This window comes from Haplochromis burtoni, unplaced genomic scaffold, assembly GCF_018398535.1.
Source record: "Haplochromis burtoni strain Fernald_Lab_line unplaced genomic scaffold, NCSU_Asbu1 Contig_296, whole genome shotgun sequence".
Lineage (NCBI taxonomy): Eukaryota > Metazoa > Chordata > Actinopteri > Cichliformes > Cichlidae > Haplochromis > Haplochromis burtoni.
In genome coordinates this window covers 154960-178622 of record NW_024582657.1, presented here as the reverse complement: position 1 = coordinate 178622, position 23663 = coordinate 154960, and the positions used below count along the sequence as shown (strand labels likewise).

Below are 23663 nucleotides of genomic sequence, written 5' to 3'. Positions count from 1 at the left end.
ACACACACACACACACACACACACACACACACACATACACAGATGGTTTTACGTAGAGCTCACTAAACTTTAGGAAAGGCTGATGTAATCCCTTTTTAACTAATCTCTTTCCGCCCTTCTAAACAGACTCCACCCACACGCCCTTCTCATGCTCTATTTTCCTCTCCACCCTGAAACCAAGTCAGTCGCTGACAATCAGCTGTATGTTCCACTCATATCAATAACAGATGCAAGTTGCTGTCATAAAATCTTGTTTTGCTATTTACTTTTGGGCCTTTAATCTACGAGTACGGTCTTTTAAAAAATTGTTTTGATTGATAAACTGTCATTTGTAACATGCCTCAGTAAGAATAATCTGTATGTCATAAACCAAAAGGCTCAATTTCCCCACTTCGGTTAGACATGATGCCACTCACATCAGTTTCCTGCTCACTAAGTCCCTCTAGTGGGCAAATTTAGATTACAAAACACCCAGTTTTTACAGTTCTGTGCAGAAATGTGGACTTTTGATACAAACCTCTCAAGTTTTTGTACAATGCAGCTCTCCAGCTTTGCTTCAGAATAGCTTTATTGAGAAGCTGCCGGGGACTGTGAGCATTGATCACAAACGCTGAGGATGCTTTTCCTTCTGCTGAGTAAGGGGGAGCAGAGCTGTGGTTATGTGGCAAACAGCAGACAGGCACATTACTCGCTGCATTAAGATATGCTTTGTTTGTATAATCTCCATCCAGAAATGAGCCTAATTGATTCTAATTGATTGGGTTATTGGTCAGCTCCGCTGCAGGAATTAAAAGCAGAGACGATACTTTAGCAGATTGTTTTGGCCCTTCACTGGACATAGGCCTGAATTCACTTTATGTCTGACTTTGGGAGCTAGGTATGTAAATAGTAAAAATTTAGTGTTGCACCTAATGTCAAGCAAAAGGAGCTGCATGTATGGATGACTCTTTCTTGAGTGTACGGCCTCTTTCTGTCTTATATTGTCTGCGTGCGTCTGTGGATGGGTGCATGTGCGCAGCGTCTCCCTGTTTCAGGACATTTTTTCCCCACATCCCTGCAAAAATATTTCATTACTGCAACAAAAGAAGCCCATTAACTGCACTGTAAGAACAGAGTTCAACTGCTGTCCCCCGTATTCACCATGTTTGTCTGCTTTTCTGGCCACTCTCCAGCTAATTTGATATAACAATGCTCCACAAAACCGCCTCAGGACTTTTTTTAGGTGACAGAAAATTATCAATGATGCCACATGCACAGCTGAATGTCAACACCAACTTGACTTGTTTATGAAATATTAAAGCAGTGAATTATGGGCACCATGCAGAACTTAATGATGATCGGAGTCATTATAACTTCAGCATCCTTTGTTTTGGCTAATGATTAAATTCCACAACTGCTGTATTCAATTTTGGAGAGACTGAATGTGTTTTTCTGTGTCTTTTGTATGAGTTGGCCGGATTACGTCGTCCATACTGGTACATTCTGGAGAAGAAGCTGGTTTGTATAAGGATATTGTGTTATCATTAGCCGCCATGTCACTGGGCTCAACATATTTGCTCTGGAGCTCTCTCATGCACTTAAAGATAAAGCATTATATGAAGGCGCAATGTTTTTGCTAATAATATTTGGGCCATTTTTAGATCCAGGAGAGCAGTCGCTACATAATGCAATATTTCTATACCTGCGGTGTTTTATGATATCAAATATGTAAAATTAAAAAAAGGGCCTCCAGTTGAAACTTTTGTCTAAATTTGGGGATTTTCTCTGAAAATGTAACACGAATGTTGCATGGGTTCATAGAAATTAAAAATCCTACCAAAAAGTCTTAAAGTCACAATCAGTAAAAGATTCACTTTATTGGTATAGTTTTCAGATATTTACAACATGCACACATAATGGTGTGAAAAAAAAGAAGAAAAAGATGATCTGTGTACAACCTGGCACGACTTCTGACATTATCTCCCTCTCCTGTGTCACCAGGGTGTCGCCTCATCAATTATTGAACCACTACTTCATGGTAATACATAATTTCTTATCAATTATTCATGATAATGTGTGTGTAGTTTACTTAATTGTGTTATTGACTATCAAAAGTAATTTCCTGAAAATCCTCAAGGACGCAAATTGAATCAGCAACTACTGGTTGTGTGCACTGCGGTTAAGTATTCTCAGTCTGATCAGTCGATCTTATAGTCAAGAGTCATTCTAGTGAGGGGAGATATTTAAGAATAATGAATCAACAAATATATTGCCTGTGATAAACTACGTTGTGAAGAGCCCTGAGGTGATGACAGATGATATTTTTTCAAATGTAAATCCAACATTAACAAATAGCATATATCATCTTTAATGGGGTTTATTAAAAATAAAAATAAAAAAAGGCTCGCAGAGAGGAGGGGTGAGCGCAAGCGTTCCTAAAAGTAAATAAATAATAAGAGTCACGAATGCTCTCCTCTCCCAGCTTTAAAGGAAGCTGATAAATAATGTATTAGAACAGATGGCTGGAGCGAGAGGCAACAGGAGAGGAACATGAGCGAGTACATCTTTAATTGTTTTAAAGAACATGTCACAACAGGACTGGTGTGTTCCCTGTCTGCTGGCACTACAGATGTGCTAACAGAGTGGAAGGGACAACTGCCGCTCTCTCGCTGAGTCTGCTTTAGGCTGCCTGGGGTTCACACATAGTCTAGCACATGTACACATTTACACTTAAAATGCCTGATTAATATTAAAGTGCACTTTCACTTTTAAACTCAAAAGAATGAGAGGCGATTGCTTGACCTGATGCCATAAACAATATATTGCCCAAAATCCTGCAAAACTCTTCACTGTCCTGCCAGCCATTTGCACACTTACAGTTTACATGCATTAATGTTTACAAGGTAACCACCAGACCTCCTAATGAAAATGAGAGGAACAACATCAGGATTATTTAAATTCACATTATCAAATATGTCTTTGTCGCACACATATTGTATCTATGTAAGTCCATCGAAAGAGTCCAAGAGCGCATGAAGACAGATAATAGATCCAAAAACCACAGTTGTGCTTTTATGAGGGAACGAGGCCCCAGTTACTGAGCATTTCTCACAATCATAACTTACTGTCAAATAAATAGTTAAATGTTTTCATCCACACAGTGTGATATGAGAAAAGTCCGTCCCAGGCTGTTTCTGGAGTCAGTCATTTGTGCTTAGTTTCTCATACAGCCAGGGTCGAGTAGTTACAGCAGGCACAGTCACACAGATTTAGAGTATCGGTACATCCACGTTTGTGTCCAGCGCCTTCACTTTTTCTCCAGTGGTTCCTTAGGGCAGTGAGGGTGCTTGTCAGGACTGCTGCCCAGGACTGGGACCTTGGAGGCCAAGGTGGGACTGGAGCTATCTCCCCCTCTTCCGACAGCGCCTGACACCTCAATGGGAGGACCCACCGAGGGTCTTACCACCCCAGCTGCGCTCACGCCGACTCCTGACAGGACTCCCACGCTGGCACCTGGTCCGGTTGCTGCACCAAGCAGGTTAGCAGACTGCAGCACTGCCTCAGAGTGCTCACGGGCCTTCATGCGCAGGGCGGCCACACTGGCTGTGCGGTTACCCTGACAACCATAGGGTGGCAGGAAGGACAAGCCCATGGGGTCCGAAACGCAGCACGAGCACAAGCCATTACCTGAAAAATGAGAATCAGTGGAATTTGTGATAAGACAACTTAAAAAATAGATCTTCATCATCTTTATTACCATCTTTATTCATCAGTTAACAAAAATCATATTTACCTTTCAGAGTGGCGACCTGCGAGAGAGCCTGGGCATAGGTGGCAGAGTTAAGCAGGGTGCCTGGTAAGCAGGATGGAAAGAAGGGACCACCAGGACCCACTGTCCTGTTGATACTGGAGAGAGAACAAATACTTAATTAAGTATTAGGAATTACTTAGTACTTAAATATCCAGGTATAACTTTAAACAGACAATTTATTCTAGTAATATATATCTAGAAATATCTACAGCTATTTCCAAAATACACTAATGAATTAGAATTATTGACTAATGATATTGAGCTTTCTCCAGAAGTTAATGTTGGCTATCAGAGTTTTGAAAAAAAAAATTCTAGTCTGGCCGACAGTGCTTCACAAATTTCCCCTTTAACAGGACGCTGTTTCACTAAGATAACTGTGACGACGGTCGTCTGTCTCTTCTCACCTTGGCTGCATCTCCAGTGGTTCTTTCTGTTTTCTGCCCTGGTCCACTGGGGACTGAGAGTTGATGCTGCGAGATGGAGGAGTTCCCTCACTCATCTGCTCTTTCCCTCCTTCAGGGTCCGAGCTCCCTCGTTCTGTCTTCCTCCACTTTGCTCTGCGGTTCTGAAACCAAACCTGCATTTGACAAAAAAAAAAAAAAAAATTAATTAAAAATGTGAAAAAATAAAAAAGTACAACAAATTAATTAAACCATAAATTAAAACTGGAATTCTAAAATGGGCCTAATGACACATCAATAATTTCAGTTTAATTCCTTGGATTTAGGCTTGTAATCTAACTTGCGTAATATTGAGAGAAATTGAAACTACATTAAATATATATTCCCAATTTTTGAAATCTTGTTAACAGTAAAGTTAAAAGAAATATTCCCTACTTCCTTTGTTCTGTGACCTCTCTTATCAAGTGGCATTTGAACCTGTCAAAGCAATGCTCTGATTTCCCACAGTCCCTGACTTAGCCCCAAAACCTTCAGCATCCACAGAGCTGAGAGCACATATAGCCAAGTTCTGGTATCTTAATCGAATGAAGGTCAGTGCCTATAACAACATTTAATTGAGCAATTTTTCATTATCATATTTTAATGACTTCCCACTGACAGTTGTGCTGCCCAAGAGAGAGGCGGCAATGATGAAGTCGTTTATTTCCCTATTTAGTGATTGTTTGACAACATCAGATTCGATTAGGACTTGGTTCTAGCAGGCATTAATCATGATGTGTGAATGGAGGTTAGAGTCGGTGTGCATGTGCTCTGCATCATTGCTATTGTACCGGGGGTATAAATGATGTCAACAGCCAAACAAAACACATGCATTCATTCGGCATAAAGAAAGGACAACATTTTGGTGGCAGGACAACAATACAGCCGATGGACTTATCTCACCCCTGCACCTTCCAGCTAGAAGTCGCGCCCCCCCACACACACCCATCTCTGAATGGGCTATAATTGCTCCATTAATCTCAATTTGCGGCGTGCTCTTAATGCGGGGGAGGCCCATTGACACTTTACACAAAAAAAAAGGGGGGGCAACAACACTACAACAGAAAGGAAATTTATTTTCTAATAATAATGTAAGTTTAATATCCCTGCATACTGCGGTGGATTCATGTTCAGATTTAATAATAGGAATGTGGTAATCGGATTAGGAGGGGAATAATTTGTTTACAATCCCTAATTTACAGCGCTGGATTCCATTATCAACCCAGCCATTGGGTTTAAGCGATAGTAAGATGACCCTGGGGAACAAAAGGCAAACTATTATATTTCCCACAATTAGATCTGCGCGCACAACAAAACCCAAAAGCAAATCTGGAATGCAGGAAATTACATACAGGACACATAACTTAATTACATCTGGCCAAGTTTATAACCGCGCATATGTGCAGGGCAGGAGCGGAATATAAATTGGCACATTTAAGGTGCATGCTTGCCCATTTTTTCTTTTATGTACGCGCGCGTGTGTGATAGGATCAGGGAGATAGGAAAGGGGAGTTGTGGAGGCTACGGACTTTGCCCTCTTTTAAAACACGTTTCTTTCTCTCTCTCTTTTCTGGCTGTGTCACGAGAACGAGATCTGCGCGGATGATGTATTCCTACCTCAGAGACGCGGACAAATTAGTGAAGAACATTATCGCTGGTTAATTATGAATGACCGATTAATCAAGCTAATCTAATATTCACCATTATGTTGATGTTATTAAAGTGCATAGCCGGAATGACAGAGTGCCTTAATTTACCCTCTCTTGCATGGTCAAACGTGCCCAGGACACACCACTGCTGCAGCCATACCTGCACCCTGGCCTCGGTCAGGTTGATCTTCATTGCCAGCTCCTCCCGCGTGAACACGTCCGGGTAGTGGGTCTGGGCGAAAACAGCCTCCAATGCCTCCAACTGCACATTGGCAAAAAACAGAGGGCAGACTTTTAATTATTAAAATGATTTGCCAGTTGATTTGAATATAAGCAGACTATTCTCTTTCTTTCTTTCTTTCTTTTTGTAAAGAGACATAGTGAATAACGCTAAATAAAGATGTTAAAGATTAGCCTGTAATTGTAAGTACTTACAGTTAAATACACGCGTGACAATCCACAATTATAATAAAAATAATCAACAGATCTTTCGTCGTCTTCTATTTTCATATGATTTTATGGCATCATTGCCTCTGGGCTTTTGGAAATAAATTTGGGATAAAGGTTTTATTTTTATTTTATTTTTTATGTCTGTGGTGAATATCAGGGAAATTCCCCCTGCCTTAAAATAGAAAACTTGCCCAATTTTGTATTTATTTCCTCCTCCTGTTGAAAGCTAGAGCGCCCTACACCTGCTTTGCTTTAAGAGAAGTTTCAGCTAGGCCCATTTCTTTTTCTCTGATTTGCATATAGCCTATATATATGTGTGTATTTTTTTTTATTTGTTCTGGTAAATAATTACCTGTTGCAAAGTAAATGTTGTTCTGTTTCTGCGCTGTTTCCTACGTAGAAATCCATCGTCAAAATCAGTTGGGGCGTGGTTGCCAAATCCGCCTGAATTCACTGAAAAAAGAGAGAGAGAGGGAAATTGGAAACAATTCAATCACTTAAAAAAATAATAATACTGCTTTAATAAGGAGTTAATAACTTCATGATGTATTTAGGTAAGTTCAGTGATAAAAGTGATAAAAGAAAGGCTATAAAAATACAAATTTTAGCCAAAGCAGGCACATTTTGTGTTTCCATTAGTTGCATGAAACATTGACGTTAGGTGTCTAAGGGGAACCATGACGGACTAAAAGCCATGACACCCAACATCTGTGCCCGGGACAAAACGCCCCTTCTGCCCCGGGGCCAAACCACCAGCTCTTCTCACCAAAAGAGAGCAGAGAGAAAATCAGACTTAACCCTTTACATCCATCGCTGAATTTGTGTGGGGAAATATACCGGCTGCTGTTTTGGACTTGTATAAATATTACCAGAGATGCAATAAGCAACCAACAATTTCAAGTTAAAATTTGAAAAGAGTGTTTTACATGCGATATTCAGATTCACAACCGAAACAGTTTGACTTACCTAGTTTTAGTTACATATTACCACGACATAAAAAATACATTTTATAAGTCGGTGTTGTTTTAATTAACAATTGCTAACAACACATTGTGTTAAATGATTATATTATAATGATTTAGAGAAAGTAATGATAAATTCGGGCCCATTCTCAAGTCTCCGACAGCACACACACACTTTACGCGCAGAATCACCGCGCGCTGTCTAAACATCACAAAAGTTTACAGAGAACAACTTTAAGAGTAACGTTAGAAATAATCCGTAGCTGGAAAAAACAGCGAGACAGCGAACTTACGCGTGTTGGAGCGACAGCACTCTCCGTCCAGCTGAGGTGGACAGTGGAAGTAGAACATCTTTGCGCGCTTAAGAGACTCCGAAACGGAACCTGGAACAAAGACAAAAGTTTCACCTTAAACCCACAGACCTAGAGTAATGCAGATTTGTGACGGGAGCAACAAAAACACTCTTAAACCGTCAGCAGAAGATGCGGAACCGCGCGGGATTTGGCGAGATTCAAAGTTAATGTGTGAGAGCATCCTACCTGCGGTGAGGATGCTGATGTGAGTGAGTTAGCGCTTCGGAGAGAAGTGGCTGCTGCACTTCCACCGACTCTCTGCCTGGGAGTGTCCAGATCTCTCTGTCTCTCGCTCCCCCCACACTCTTTCTCTCGCTCCTGCAAACACACAAACTCACACACACCCCCACACACTACTCACTTCTCTCTCTCTGTCTCTCTATTTCTCTCTGGGAGTGTCCAGATGTCTCTATAACTGTATAACTGTCTACAGAGTGTTAAGGCTTTCAGCTAGTGTCGCAGAATCTCACGCCTAATTGGTCCTAATCGGATTATCACGGCTTTGTCTTTCTCACCCCCCAACCCCTGGTGTGTGTGTGTGTGTGTGTGTGTGTGTGTGTGTGTGTGTGTGTGTGTGTGTGTGTGTGTCAGAGAAAGACAGAAAGGAGGAGAGGAAAGACATACCCGGGGTGGCAAACGGCAGCTCTGCTCTGGTGCCAAAAAAATTCATCACAAGTGATTGTTATTCCAGAGTCAAGCATATTCCCTAACCATAAACATGCACACATACCCACTGCACTTTTTATTTGGTTCTTTCATATATTAAAAAAAGCAGGATGACTGCTTTTGGGTTTTAGATTGACTGTCGGGTGGTTTAATTGCTCGTCAGGGTGTGTTAGGGGGTCCACTTTACAAGGGTTTGCGCATGTAGAACACTCACAAGGCCAAATTTTTGATTTTGTTCACAGCAAGGGGTCCAGCGATTTATTTCGCTTCCTCAGATAAATGATCTGCTGCGGGACCCTTTCAATTAGTTTTAAAGCGCATCTGGGACGGCAGAGCGCAGACGCCATGCGTCTCTGAGGTGGAGGCAAAATGAGGCTTCGAGAAGCAGCTGAAATTTAGAAGAGGAGTGCGGGATTGGACTAAACCACATAAAGTGCAGAAAATCCCTTCTAATGGCGCGTAATTGGTTCTGTAATATCATTACAGGCGGATAATGGCCAGTTACAGGGCCCCGCGCTATTAAGGGTTTCCCTGGCGTGCAGCGTTTATGTTATTAAAGGGGGAATATAATGATATTTTAGTTATTAAATGCGCGTAATTAATTTATGCACCACTGAAAATAAAGTTGTTATTATGACCTCGGTGAGGTGCGTGGAGAAAATTGAAATCAAATAACGGTTGATAACTTTATCCCAATATTTGGTCTAGACAACTCTTGACAAGAGTGCAGGCCTTAAGTGTGTGTGTGTGCTTCCTGTCAGCGCCTTTCCTCTCCATCCTCTGATGATTGCTTAAAAGACTAAATGCAATTACTCATCTCCGTAGGTCGAGACACATTTACAAATAAACTTTAACTAGTTCAGGTTTTGCAGATTTTGCATAAGCCGTCGACTATTTCAGGACCCTGGTCAGCACCACAGTTAAATAAAAGGTATGTCAGCTTTTCCGTCCAATTTTGAGTTATCTTGTTATTTTAATGTCCTCACATTTACCTGTGTTCTTGATTCAAAACTGTCCCACATGTCTTTTGTAACCTGCAAATAGTTTGGCATATATTCATAATCATAAATCTTCCTTTACATCTGTGTATTTTTGAAATAACAAAGCCAGAAAAGCAGCCATCAGATTTATTGCATACAGTACATGCAAGATATGGAATTGCATTTATTTTTTTAATATAAAAAACAGTTTTTAAAATGCCTGCAAACAACGGAGAGGCAATATTAATTTGTTTTGAAGTGACCAAAAACCTCTACAGTGTACAAGAAAGTTTATTATAAAATCTACAAAAACCTTTAGTGAGGTATAAAATGGCAGCCTATTCTTAAACTTAATAGAAAGTTGGTATAATCTGACATCGCTGAGGTTTTTGAAGAACAAAGTTTGAGAGTAAACGCATATCTGAATATGATATTACACCGTTTTAGTCAAATCAAAATAAATGAATTCAAGTATCACCAGGTACAAGCAACAATGAAAAAAAAGAACAGAACAACTGCCAAACTCAATCACAGAAACTACCTTCAAGACTTGCTTAACTAATTATGATTTCATTAGGTAACCCAAGACTGTACGGCAAAATGTCTTTCCTGAACGCAAGCAACAAGAAGGTTGCAAGACAACAACTGTAAGCTTGAGCTTGAAGGGGTGTTTAAATGTTCTTCCCTCAGCGAAAGCTCTCTTTGAGTCTCCAGATGCCCTCCTGACCAGAGGTCCTATGAAAGTCACAGATACTCCTGAGTAGCTCTCTGAAGACAGGAGCCTGTTCCTGGGTCAGTCTCGGTTTGAAATACTCGAGCACTTCCTGGGTGGTGGCTTGTCCATCCACACTCGCCTGGAAGGCTACAAAGTTGCGCAGATCCACCAACAGCTCATCGTGCTCAGTGGGCGGAGCAGCAGGAAGACTCCCTGCAGCTCCCGAGGCATCCTCCTCCTCCTCTTCTGGTTCTTCTCCCCTGGAGGGCATGCTGAGGTGATTACGGGCCTTCATCCGGGCCAGCAGAGAGGAGGATGACAGCGGGGTGGAATTCAAGTCACTTTCTGCACCCTCCCCGCTGAAATGAGCTCCCGAACCTGGTTTCTTTGACACAGACTTCTTTATAATAGCAGCATCCTAAACAAAAGAAATCAATGAATACACCCAAAAATGGCATCAGAAATGAAAAAACACAGAGTAACATCTTTTAATGAGAACCTGGCCATTACCTTGCATTTGGTTGAAGTGGGAACAGACTGAACAGAAGGTGTAGCTAAGAGAGAATTCTTCTTTTGTCCAAAGCGTTTCCTGAGAAGGCAAACAAGACAATGCCTTAAATACATTTGAGAAAATGATAAGTTTGTTTTAAATTAAATTAGTGAAGTTCTAAAAAAAACAGAAAAAAAACCCCCCCCACCGTGTCAGTGTGAGACTACATACTTTGCAGGGGCAGGAGGAGTTTTGAAGCGCAGTCTGCACTGCTGCCGGGAAATTTTAAGAGCTTTAAGGGCATCTTGAGCCACCTTATTGGCTTCTGCTTCCACAAGAACATAGTCAGGATTGGAAGACTCTATGATGGTGTCATGCTGCATCACACTGTGAATACCTGAGAAACACCATGGAAGAAAAGAACAGCACATTTGAAAATAAGAAAAAGAAGCTTGCCGTTTCGCAAATCTTGTATATAAAAATTTCAGATACTGCAGACGGTACAAAACAAACAAACCAACCAAAAAAAACTTCTACCAGATTTCTTGAACAGCTTTGCCAAGACATAATCGTCTGATTTCTTCTGGTCCTCTGCTGCATTGTCTTCGCTCTCGGATTTCTTAAATGTTCTTTTCTTTACCAAATGAGAGATGCGGTGGCCTTCGAATCGAGCATCCCGGGAGCGCTTGTGTTTCTTATGTTTGCGTTTGTTCAAGTCGTCCGAGTCACAGTGTTTCCTCTTCTCCCTGTGTTTCTGTGGGCTGGTCCGGGCAGAGTTTTTGTCTCTGTGCTCGTGAAAACTGGCTGAGTTTGAGGTATTTGTGTCTGGTTTGGCTGCATCACAGTCGCTGTTTTTATTTTGTCCCGCAGGCGCTATATCTACAGCATCCTGGTTGGTGCTTGGACTGTCTATCGGGACATTTTGTTTACCCTGAGAGTTTTTACTGCATGGAGACGTACTTCCGGCCCTTAATGTAGGAGTGTGCGTGCTGTCTGTACCTGTATTAATGAAGGTTGCTGAGGAGTGTTTATGTGCATGGCTGCTGTGATTTACTTTGTGTGATGGCTTTGGCTTTTCGGGTTTTTTGGGCACTTTGATGTCAGAACCTGTGCCTGTTTTTAGGGAGAAATAAACCAAATTAAATAAAATTAAATCCCTCAAGCTTATTTTAACAACCCAATAACTGGACAATGAAATGTTTCAACAGACCTGCAAAAATAGCACTTGTCTCTGTTCCCTGACCTCCATCTGGATCAGCTAGAGTAAACAGCTCATAGATGTCATTTGACTTGAAGAACCGTCGCTGTTTGGGATCCTTCAGTACTCGATTGGTTAGGAACTGTTTGAAGATTTGCCTGAATTACAGCAGATAAAATACAGAATTACATACTTGAATGCAAGCTGCCATTTCAGCTCAGCATGCAGTCCTGATCCCCTGTCACCACAGAGTAGTTTGGCTGATGGATGAGCACATTAGTTAACCTCACCACTGTAGGTATCAAAACACAATGCCTGCAGTTTTTCCAACTTGCTTTCTGAAAGCACTTTACAGACAAAAAAACAAACAGAGCAACAGTTTAGAAGTCCTCAATTGGCCATTTAATAATGCAGGAATGCTTTTCAATTACCTAGAACCGGGACAGTGCAAGTACTAATATAGCAGTGATGTAAGCAATTAGTCACGTCATTGCCAATACTCATGAATGTGTGAAATCAACAGAAAGAAAACTGAAACAAAAAGGCTCGGTGAGAGAAAACACAATGGCCAACAGAGGATTTTGTTTTTGCAATTGAATATTATCCTTATAAAGTGCTTAGAAAAGTAAACTGCTGTCTGACCTGTGGTAGATTTTCTCTTCAATGGTCCCAGCAGTCAGCAGTCTATAGATTGTTACTTGCTGCTTTTGACCGATCCTCCAAGCCCGTTCGCGAGCCTGCGAGCAGCGTAACACATTCAGAGCAAATGATTAAACCGAGCATTCAGTGAGAAAGGAGGAAAAGCGATGTTACAGAGCAGCAGGTGAACCAGGCAACAAGAAATTGGAAACGCATGAAAAGCTGGCATCCAACAAGAAAAAAAAAAAGTAGGCAATTTAATGTGACAAATCACAACTCTAAGGAACATTAAGACTCACATGAGAAATAATTCACTGAGTCAATGTTTTTAATTATTTTACGTGTGGCTGTCTAACCTGCGTGTCAGTACTGGGGTTCCAGTCTGGGTCATAAATGATGACTCTATTGGCTCCAGTCAGATTGACTCCCAGACCTCCGACTTTAGTGGTCAACAAGAAGATAAAAATGGATTTGTCCTGAAAAAGAAAAGAAAAGAGAGAAGCAGAGAAAATACTGGTGATTAATGAACCCAATCTGCAATTTCATACTCTCTTTGATAATCACTTTCGGCTATAATCCTGTAAAAAAAAAATTTCATTAGTAAATTGTTAAAATTTAATGCAAGTAAGATAACAATCTCCTGCTCTCAAATTATTCTCAAATTAAACCCTATTTAAAGACGATAAAACAGCTTTATCTAAATGCAGTGTATGTTGATCAGATTTAGTATTAGATACAACACATTTTTAAAAAGTTTTAGTTTTAAAGAGTGCTTTAATGCTAAGTGATATTTCAACATCTTCCACACACAGAAAATTGAGCACATCCACTTTGAACAACAGATTTTCATCAATTAGCGTCCCCACCTCGGGGTGAGAAGGATTCCACTGAAGCATTTGGTCCCTCAGGGCAGAATTTTCATTGGAAACACATACAGCCATTAGAGATGACTAATCCTTACCTCATTGTAGCGAGCGATGAGAGGCTGTCGGGAAGATATTGTAGTCGTGCCGTCCATTTTCAGGTACGAGTAGTTATTCTCCCTTACAAACACCTCCAAGATGTCCAGCATCTGGAAGGAGTGGGAGGATAAAGACAGCAGAAAGAGGAGATAAAGACGGGGAAAGAAGGGCTGAGGTTTGGATTATCTCTAAAAGGATTAGAGCAGATTAATATTACATGGACAGAGATACCGACAGGGAGGGTCTCAGGTTCCCTCTGAGGTATAATCTCATTGGTATTGACTGCAACAGCTGGGGCCTCCATCACATATACACACTCTTTCACTTCCTCACTTTTTCCTTCTGTCTCGCACGCTCACAGACACACTAAATTTAACAGGCTTATAGGTAGCTGGCAACACATGACACCACAATTTAAGATGTAAAGGAGGAAAGAATTATCTTGGCTTTACAAAAACCTTTTGTATTTATACAAACCACTGTTAATACGTCTTTAATACTGGTGCTTATTTCAGGAAAGTGTTCCTCACCTGTCTGGACTGAGTGAAGAGCAGGACTCTGTGGTCCTGTCTGAACCAGAGGCGTAGCAGCGACTCCACAACAATCAGCTTGCCCGAGCGCTTCCAAAACCCAAAGTGTTCCTCTTCAGTTAGCTGGTCCTCAGGGATTCCTCTCAGTATCCGGGGTCCGCCTGAGAAAAGGTCCGGGTGGTTACAGATCTTACGCAGAGCTATCAAACCTGAGAACACCTACATGAGACAAAAAGAAAAAGGAGATTCCTTCATGAACGCTGTCAGCAGAACTGATGTCAACTTTGATAAATTTACAGATTTTTACTGTGTTGCACCTTAAAAAAATCTACAGGAATGAGTTACATAATTTATTTAAAGACAATTTAGCCAGTTTTCCTGATGAAGGCCCAGTGGTCACTGCATTAGTAATGGTGGTTAATGGACTGAGAGTGACCACTGAATACGTCTGTAAGAGCACGCATGTGTGCGTATATGCATAATCTGTGGTCACCTCTAGCTCTCCAACCACGTCCATTTGGTCAGTGGTGATAAATGGTAGTTTCTCTCTCAAGGGTCTCACTACTGTGAGAAACACAACTGTACAACCTTCTCGAATTGAACCTCTTATACAATACCAAAGTCAAGCTATTAGGGGTTTAACATAATTTACATGGCAAAAATAATTTCAATTCCACAGATTCCACTTAAAGGTGGGGATCTTTAATTGTACGAGAGTTGATAAAAATCCACACAATCTCTCTGTGAGAGGGAGGTAAACGGAAATGCCTCTGTTAGGTGGTTAAATAATGCATGTCTTGTTCCAGGAAGTCTTCTACTTTCTTATCCTCGTAAAGTGTGTGTCAACCAAACACAAAAGCAGAACACAAACTATGAAGGCTCACCTGCATGTCCCCATTTAGTATTTGGTAGACCTCTTTGGAATCTAAGAAGCTCTGATACACTTGACGCTGCTCTGCTGTCAATCTGCAAAACAGAACCTACACACAGACACAAACACACACAATAGAGGGCAGTGTAAGAGTTTATAATGAGCAGTGAACATCCACTTTAAAGCCCCTTGATGAAGTGAAGTGTTTGAGAAGAGAAATTAGAAGGAAGCAACGGCTTTTTTTGAAGCCACCGGTGTCCTGAGGGACTGACTTAATGAGCAGAAGTGGACTGAGAAGTCCACCAGCGTCAGCCGCAAGGACAGACCAGAGACCAGCCGCCTTAATGAATACCTGCTTCTTTTACTTTACTGGGACTTTATTAGCTGGTTTCACCTGACAGGGGCCATGCACATTCATCAAATACTCCTTAGATGTGGCACATAATAGTCACATCCAATCAGATAAACATCTCCCCTGTTAAGAGATGCAGGCGTTAGACGCTGTTCAATACTTAGAGCAGGGTCAAGTGTCTTAGAGTATGATGAATACCTGTTCATTTTTGTCAGGTAAGGAGAGGTTAGCCTTGACGTCTGCCTTCATTCTTCTGAGCAGGTAAGGATTTATGGTGTCCCTCAGCACACATGCGCATTTAAATGCTGTCTGGACCTTAAAAAAATAAATAAAAATCATACCTTTAAGGATAAACAAACTGCTTTAAAACAAAAGGAACCTTCAGGTCAGCATGCAAAGCAAACACATACACACTCCTGTCAGCGCTCATGTTTCCTAAGGCATGGCTGTTGTTTGGCCACTCATCTGCTATCTCTCATCACCTCATGTTGCTGTCCCTCTAAGCGGTACAAGCCATTCAACATTGATCTGAGTGCTGCTGGTCTCGAGGGACACAGCCTTCTTTCATCAGTGCTGCTGGCCAGTTCCAGTGGAAACAGAGGGGGAGATTGAGACACACTTGGTCCACACTAGAAGCCCCACTGCAAATGGCCTGCTAAACTGTATGTAGGGTCAGTGCTAAAAGCCAGTTAGTCTTTTAAACATTAACTCACTGGGGATCCACGGGGGGGATCAAAGACACCCTTGGCAAAGCTGGAGGGGACAATAACATGGTGGTATCTTGAGCTCAATGGGGTAAAGTGGAGAGGAAAGAAAAAACAAAAACGAGGAAGGCAGCAGATGATCCAGTGATCTCGGCGCAAGCTGTTGAGTGGATTCACATGGGGCTGCAAATGCATGCCTCAGTAATAGAGCCTATATGCACATGCTCATAAAGCCCCACCTCAAACACATATGTTTTTTTTTAAACATACATCTAGTTGAACATACATGAACTTTATGTATCATCTCAGGGCCTGTTTTGCTGCTCTGAGAATATCGAGAAGAAGATAAGGCAGCAGAGCTTTGCCCTCTCTGACCATTTAATAACATTAATAATTAGTAAAGGTTTTTATTATCGACAGCGGAAGAAGCATCAATAGCCATCTTAAATAATTAAATCTATTCAGTCAGTGAGTTATTAACGATTGGACACTAATGACAAAGGGCTACAATTTAGCTCCCCGCCTTTCTACTTTAGCCTCTCCCTCTCTCACACACTGGGGATGCACACAAGTTTTCTTGCATGGGCCTACATTATCGTGCACTGCACCTAATGGCTTCCATCAAGCTTTCCAAAACTGTGCATACATGAATAGAAGGTATTTTCAAATTAGCATAGCCCATTTATGCTCCACCCTTATGATACAGTTACAGAAATAGTAGAGTTGTTGGATTAACTGGCTCCTGTCTGGAATGATATTACCATTACAATAACATTATTCCACTTCAAAAGAGGAAAAGGACACACAACCAGAACTGAAATAAATTATTATTTCACAATTTTGTGTGTGTACCTGTACAGGAGATGCATTACTATATCCACCCATAGTAATTGGCACGGAGAACTGCTCCATAAAAACAGGCAATGTCCCCAGTTTGCCAGGGAACACAAAATCAAACAGAGACCACAGCTCCTTCAAATTGTTCTGCATTGGTGAGCCTGACAGGATGAATCTGTGAGGAGTGCGAAACTAGAGAAGAGAAAATTAAAAAAAATTATTAATTAATTACAACCGCATGAACTTTGCTTATGTTGATGCATGTGTCCATGCGTATATAATACCTGTTTGCAAGCAACAGTAACTCCAGCATTTGGATTCCTGATCTTATGACCCTCGTCCAATATAATGTAGTGCCAGTCGTAGAGCTGTAGGGTTTCCTGCATGTTCCTCACAGCTGAATATGAAGTGATAAGGATACCATGACATGCTGCTATTTCTGGAATGAGCTTTTCCTGCAACATGGGGGAAAAAAGCAAAGACACAAACCTTAATATTTAAACCTTAATATAAACCAGTGCAGTTATTAACCATGTCTAGTATCATATACTTCAAAGAATGTACCAAGTAGGGCATCATTATCAATGTGGCTTTAAAAAGAGGGAAAGAGTGGGAGGTAAGGTCAGGAGCTAATACTGTAAACAGAACTCTAGTGCCCCCCAGAGGGAAAAAAAGATTGTATAAAACTCATGAACAGCTACCTTGTTGCTAGTGAAGGACCCAGTTTCATGTAGGACTGCCACTCGGAAAAGAGGCCACCAGGTATGAAACTCCTTCACCCACTGGTGCATGACTGTAGCTGGGCACACAATGACTGTTGGACCCAGACCAGCATACCTACAGCGAAACAAACACCACAGACACGTGTTTAATTGAAAACCAGAGATTAAGATGGGTAAACAATGGAACTGTGTTCATTAAACTTTGGATAACCTGAGAAGGCTTCAGTAGCAAATCACAGCCATCATTTTTACAGTGTAAAATAAAAGGTCTTTTCCCTATTAAGTAAAATAATGTATATATGCTTAGATTGCAATGACAATATATGATGCATTCAAGGATGAGGAACAGCGCACAGCGGAATGATGCAACTACAAAGCCTTGTACTTACAATAAATCAAAGAAAGTGTGTGGAGATATCCTCAGCTCCACTGTGAAAATCTACAAGAACTTTGCCAAACACACACACAGGCACGCACAAAAGATACACTAATGGGCTGGTATGAACCTCTGCCTAGTGGAAGCTATTGATATTGGACCATAATTGAGTTTGCAAGCAATCAATTTGTGGGCGTCTATAGTAGACAGAGTATTGACCATCAGGGAAGCTCCACCCAATAAATGTACGAGTGTTGTTCGAGGAAGTAAAACCAGATTATCAGCAGCGCTCCGTCATGTTTTTGGCGGTTGATTTGTTGTCACCCACCTGCTCTACCCCCACCTCATGAGCCTGAAATTCATTTTAAGGGTTCACGCAGACACTCACTCTAACGCATTCTCACTTTCAACCCCCCCCCCCCCCCCCCCCCACACACACACAGAGTGTCAGTGTTTTCTCTGATGTCCGCAGTAAAAATAAATAAATAAAAAAAGTGAAGAGTCTGATAATTGAAACATGTTTAATAATTCAGATGAACACTCTCAAGTAGAAGTCCCCCTAATCAAATATTCATACCATACAGACACACAGTCTCTGGACACAGTTTGTGTGTACGCATGTGTGTGTGCGCACACCTGTAGTTGGACCCTCTGGTTCTCAGTTTGCTGTAGCTCAGTCCAGCCAGAAAGCTGATGACCTGGATGGTTTTACCCAATCCCATCTCATCCCCCAAGATGCCCCCTGCCTGCTGACAGTGGAGTTCCCACATCCACCGCACACCCGTCTGCTGGTACCTGAAAAGGTCATTGACATGAATGCAAACACTTGAAACACATGGCTGTAACAGCAACCATGGACAATCCACATAAACACACATAAAGGGTTGCCAGTAATCTCATAGATCAGTGAACAAATAAATTTGCAAGGCTTGCTGATGAAATAATCATTATTTTTTCAGAGCAGTGACTGTGATGCAGAACAAAGTACACATATAATCTTTATGCGAAAAATGTTTTATTAGTCCTTGTTATCACTTAAAAGTGGCTCTATCTACATGCATGGATATTTAACATAACTCATTCCCATAATCAATGTTTCGGACTGAACTTACTTGTAAAGCTTTTTCCAGAGGAAACCAGGAACTTTGAAGCCTTCGTCAAATTCTGCATCGCTGTCATCGGTTAGCTCCTCACCCCTTTCTCTCTTCTCCTCCCTTTCTCGAAGACGCTGACGCTTCCATCTCCTGTTGAGAAAATTAATATACACTGATGAAGTGTTTGCACACCGATGTGATAAAATGAATTTCTTTATTTTAGTTAGAAGCTCACAACCGCAAGGGGTAAGCTCAGTGAGCCTGGGTGCTGAGAACAAACACCTGCTTCCTCTTTTAAAAAGACGAATACACTACCTGAACAACAGTGAAGAATTCAACCTGTTTAAACTTTCAGTGATGTATATTGTTACAGATGCAAAATGAAAACAACTAAGAGAGCCAAACTAAATCAGACATTTCAAGTGAATATAGTGCAAACCTAAACAGGATAAGTGGAGACTGGATAGAAAGGTGTTCTATTTGCACCTCTCGCACTTCATGCGTTATTTGAGCATTTGTCTACACAGGTGTAAGGATAGCGAATGTTTTGAGTTGAAGGTATTTCCCTTGAGCGGTGAAACATCTACAGCAAAAAGGGAAATGTTAAAGGAAAACAGTTTTAATAGTGCAGGAGAGAGGGCAGTTAGAGGCACAGTCGTCGCACAGCAAATGAAGATTGATACAGACAATTAGTAGTGCGAGTTCCCCAGAAAGGTGTGAGGTACAGAGGATAAGAATCCATCTTCATTTGGGCCTGGTCCTGTCACCCTGCCACGAAACTGGTCCTTAAGCTAGGCCTGGGAGACCACACTCTCTAATTAAGTCAAGACTAAGCATTGGTTCAGTTAATTACACTTTTCTGCCCCCACTCCACCTCCCACCCAACTACAAATACCGCCCGCTCTAATAATATCATTCCACGTATAAGCTAGTCTCACCGTCCATGCCGTGTCTATGCTGTGGAATTGACATTCAGTCACTATAGTGTAGAAAAAGGACACATGCCAACACAATTTATTTGGCAGCTATAAATATGAAATCTCATTAGGGCTGCTCTTCCATTAATTTGAGCATTAGAGTGAGTGAGTGTATAAAACCATGTGCAGGAGGATAATTAGGCCAGTGTGAGAGCAGAGAGAGAAGAAGAGCAGGGAGTGAATTTGCTTAGTCAAGAAACAGCTGCCAATCTCATCTGGGATTAACTCTCTTTCTGCACTATGGAGCCAGCAGAAAAAGAGACAACTGCTTCCTCCTTAAGTAAAAGGAATAACAATAGCACACAGCACTGCCATTACAAATGTGATGCAAAGTAAAAGGAACAATCTGGTGGGTTTTTGAGCAAGGCATATGCAGGCATAAGTTGCTGCTTTCGTTTTGTAAAAACTCTGCACACCTTTGCACCCAACCACAGATCTGAACATGAGTTTAGAGCAATGTTAGTAGTGCATGATCGTACCTTATTCGCTGCCTATAATACTCCACATCTCCATCATCTTTGTATTTTTTCGGTTTTCCCTTGTCATCATCCTCTTCATCTGTACTTTCAGGGTGGTATTCTTCCTCACTGTCACTTTTCTTTACTTTTTTCCTCCCTTTCCCTTCGGTTTTTCTCTTGTATGGTTTCAACTCATACTCTTCATCATCATCTCCAAAGCCCTCCTCCATGGCTTCTCTCTCCTCTTGGTCAGGATCTATTCCTTCATCACTGGGGAGGTACTCTGACCCCTCACTGTCTGTCTCCTCTCCTTCAGTGTGACGTTTTCTCCGTTGCTTTTGGAGCTGTGGCTCAGCCTTGGGCCGGGCCTTAGGATGGACCTTTAAAGCAGTTACCTGGAGCTTTCGCATGCGCTTACGCAGTTTTTTATCCTTGGAAGATGAAACCATTCTTTTGGTTTTCTCTCTTGAATCTCCACCAGTTCCAACCCCAGATCTTTTCTTCTTCTTAAGGAGAGGGACTCTCTTCCTCTCAGTAGCCAACTTGGCCTGGTCTGCCAGGTACTGGTCAAAAGCAGAGTTCTCCGCAAGCATCAGTTTTCGAGGCTCCTTCTTTACCTCCTTCTGTTGGATTCGGGTTCCAAAAGGAGTCATGTGACCTTTCCGGATAAGCTCTTCCCATTCGGTCTCCTGAGATGGCATAAGCATGCTGCCCAACGTGGATGGTCCCGCTTCTGGTACAACACACACAAATACAGATTCAGAGATTTTCTTCACTGCCAGAATCAACACGAATGCCTACAGGAAAACTCTTAAGGATTCAGAAGGGTCTATTTATATTTTAGAGAAGGAAATACTTCGGCTAGTGTGCAGGAAGTATGTGACTGCAGGTTAAATATGCACCGAATAACTCACGGAGCAGTCATGGAATATACTGAGAGCATAACCTTTATTACAACTGAGGACAAGTGTAGTTATGGGTTCTTTTTCACAGTACATGAAAATATTTCTTGCTAGCTTGAATTTTAGGTGTGAAATACATACTATGTGTATTGTTATGTGTATTGCACAATATTATGTGTGAAAACAGACTTGTGTAGCAACAAACAATACAAGAGGAGAGTTGTCACACCTATTTAAGCCTGTGTCAGAAGTGAAATCTGCTGAAGGCAGAAAGCAAATGGACACCCTGCTATTCTAATTAATGCACAGTAAATTTCCTTCATCAACCTAATATGGACCATAATCAGTGAATGCTACAAGTTAGGCATCTTGGCTGCCACAAAAATTGCTTCCACCCACTGATCAGTGGTTAATGTTTCCAGTCAGTACACAAAAAACAACACGTTACCTTCCTCTCCATCATCTTCTGCCAAAAACTCAAATTCCACCCTTTGAGTGTCCTCTCCTCCCAGAATGGCTTGAAGTCGCTTCTGTTTGGCTCTGACTTTCTTCAGCTGTTTCTCCTGTATGACAAGTTTTTTCATCACCACAATCACACCATTATTATTATTATGTTATTACACAATCATCATATAAACCAGATTACTTTATTTTAAAACGTTACACATGTAGTATTTTACCTTATTTTCTTTCTGTCTTTTGACAGACTCAATCTTCCTACTGATGTCTTTACTGGAGGCTGCGTAAGGAGAAAGCTGCTCAATAATCTTGTTGATATGTTTTAAAGATGCTGTAACAGACCTGCAACACACATGATTAAAAGCAGAAGACTTATTAGTCCCTTGACGTTTTGCTACTTGTTAATAAAAATTTTTTTTAGTTTATAGCATCTCAACAAAGTAAGATGATTACTTCAACACAACACACACAAACCATTTGCATTTTTGTTTTGTTTTTTTAAATTCCTGTACCTGACATCATCCAACACAGACTGATACTCCTTCTCGGCTTCAGCTTTAACAGCAGCCTGACTGGCCTCCTGGATCGCCTCGTCCACTTGCTGCAAAACACCTTGTTCAAGTATGTGCTGGTCATACACAGCCACACCAAGATCTTGGAGCTCATCAGCTCCCGAACTGGCAGAAGCTGCTTGGATGCGCTGTCGGTCAATCTGCAGCAATGCTCCAGACCTTTTCCCAGCTAAATGCACCAAAGATAACACATGAAATGATTTTATAAGGATATAATGACATTCTCCATCTCCTCTCTCAACATGCTGCACAGCTCACCGCTGTTGCCCTCCCCAGGTCCAGTGTTGGCAGGATAGGCTGCAGCAGCCTCCGGGGCCTGACTGTTTTCAGGGAAAGTACAGACTGCTGAGCCGCCTGTAGCTCCATCCTCCTCCGTTCCTCCCGGGGTGAGGGCAGCACTAGCCGGGCTAGAAAGAGAGGAGGGCACCTGGTCCTCTGTGCCGTCTACAGGCATAGTGAAGCAGCTGCCAGAAGTGTCAAACAGATGTCAAACAAGTCATTTAAGCCATTGTCTCGTCTAAGCTGTTAAAGAACTGCTTTAAATAGAGAAATAAAACTAAACAGTTATTGCTTGTCTTCTTTTTATTGCGTCCAAAAAGGCTGCGTTAACTCTGAACGGTATTATGTAATGATCGGAATCTAAACCTAGCTTATATCTATGGTTAATAACGATTAACGGAAGGGTCTTAAACTAATTATGTGAATGTGGAGGCTCGTAATGGGAAGAAATGAATGTAAATAATACCAATTTAAATTAAAGAAGGTACCACATTAGCGGTTAGACGCTGAGTTATAGGATAGGCATAAAACTGAAAGAAACGTTAAAGTCTCTCACAACCTATTGTTTACGTGGCTAGGCTAACCTGCTAAGCTAACAGTGAGCCGAACATCATCAGCTGTTCAGCTTCAACAAACAGAGGACGTTCAAAGGACCAAACATGTTCAGATATGTTCCTACTACAGCACCCACTGTTTCTCGCTGTTTGAGTAAAATATGGTCCATTAAGCCCAGCGTCAAAGCGACAGTGACAATGAGATACTCACAAAACGTGCAGTTATACAACATCACTGGCTCGCTTTATGTCATATTGCTCACCAGCCGCTTCCTGGTTTCCGGTGTTAGTGAAGGCATCCGTTCAATGATTAACTTGCTGAACAGCGCCCTCTGCTGGTTGACAGCAGCAGAGAACATTGCACTCTAGATGGCGCCACAAAACCACTTATTTTTGCCTTATCATTGGAGAAACTGTGAACCACGTTTTCAAAAACAACTCTTTGCGTTTTTAGGGAACTACTTAGACACTTCAGTCATTATTAATATGCAAGAATGTGACAAATTAAAGGAAAATGCCGAGAAGATTGAAGATCTGGTGGGTCTGCTACCTGCTTTGCAGGCATTTTTTGTTTTGTCTCCTTAGAGGGAAGGATCACTGCAGATCAGCACAGAAGTTATGATCTTTATCTTGTGATAAAATTCTTTTTTGCACTAATGGCAGAGGATGACAATGATCCCAT

The 23663-nt window shown here is 41.5% G+C and overlaps 2 protein-coding genes across 6 annotated transcripts; both read right to left on the bottom strand.

Annotated features, from left to right (window-relative positions):
- Positions 1 to 1831: 1831 nt before the first annotated feature.
- drgx (dorsal root ganglia homeobox) lies at positions 1832 to 8103 on the bottom strand. The gene is made up of 7 exons (XM_005940679.3): positions 7831 to 8103; positions 7585 to 7674; positions 6682 to 6782; positions 6040 to 6141; positions 4195 to 4367; positions 3773 to 3885; positions 1832 to 3666 (listed from the first exon to the last, which is right to left on the bottom strand). The coding sequence occupies exons 2-7, from the start codon at positions 7640 to 7642 to the stop codon at positions 3287 to 3289; spliced, it is 927 nt and encodes a 308-aa protein (XP_005940741.1). The 5' UTR covers positions 7643 to 7674; positions 7831 to 8103; the 3' UTR covers positions 1832 to 3286.
- A 1319-nt stretch (positions 8104 to 9422) lies between these two features.
- Positions 9423 to 23299, bottom strand: ercc6 (excision repair cross-complementation group 6). 5 transcript variants are annotated; one of them, XM_005940680.3, is made up of 22 exons: positions 23193 to 23299; positions 22407 to 22612; positions 22089 to 22317; positions 21798 to 21918; positions 21566 to 21680; positions 20237 to 20948; positions 18799 to 18930; positions 18323 to 18481; positions 17290 to 17425; positions 16873 to 17043; positions 16604 to 16780; positions 15246 to 15362; positions 14709 to 14804; positions 13825 to 14043; positions 13294 to 13404; positions 12689 to 12808; positions 12336 to 12430; positions 11706 to 11851; positions 11033 to 11608; positions 10727 to 10892; positions 10516 to 10594; positions 9423 to 10423 (listed from the first exon to the last, which is right to left on the bottom strand). In XM_005940680.3, the coding sequence occupies exons 2-22, from the start codon at positions 22600 to 22602 to the stop codon at positions 9977 to 9979; spliced, it is 4320 nt and encodes a 1439-aa protein (XP_005940742.1). In that variant the 5' UTR covers positions 22603 to 22612; positions 23193 to 23299; the 3' UTR covers positions 9423 to 9976. The 5 variants fall into 5 exon arrangements, 4 of the variants coding, with proteins under 4 accessions (XP_005940742.1, XP_042083955.1, XP_014195018.1 ...); XM_042228021.1 differs by having other exon boundaries at positions 23119 to 23265; XM_014339532.2 differs by having other exon boundaries at positions 23245 to 23263.
- Positions 23300 to 23663: the final 364 nt, after the last annotated feature.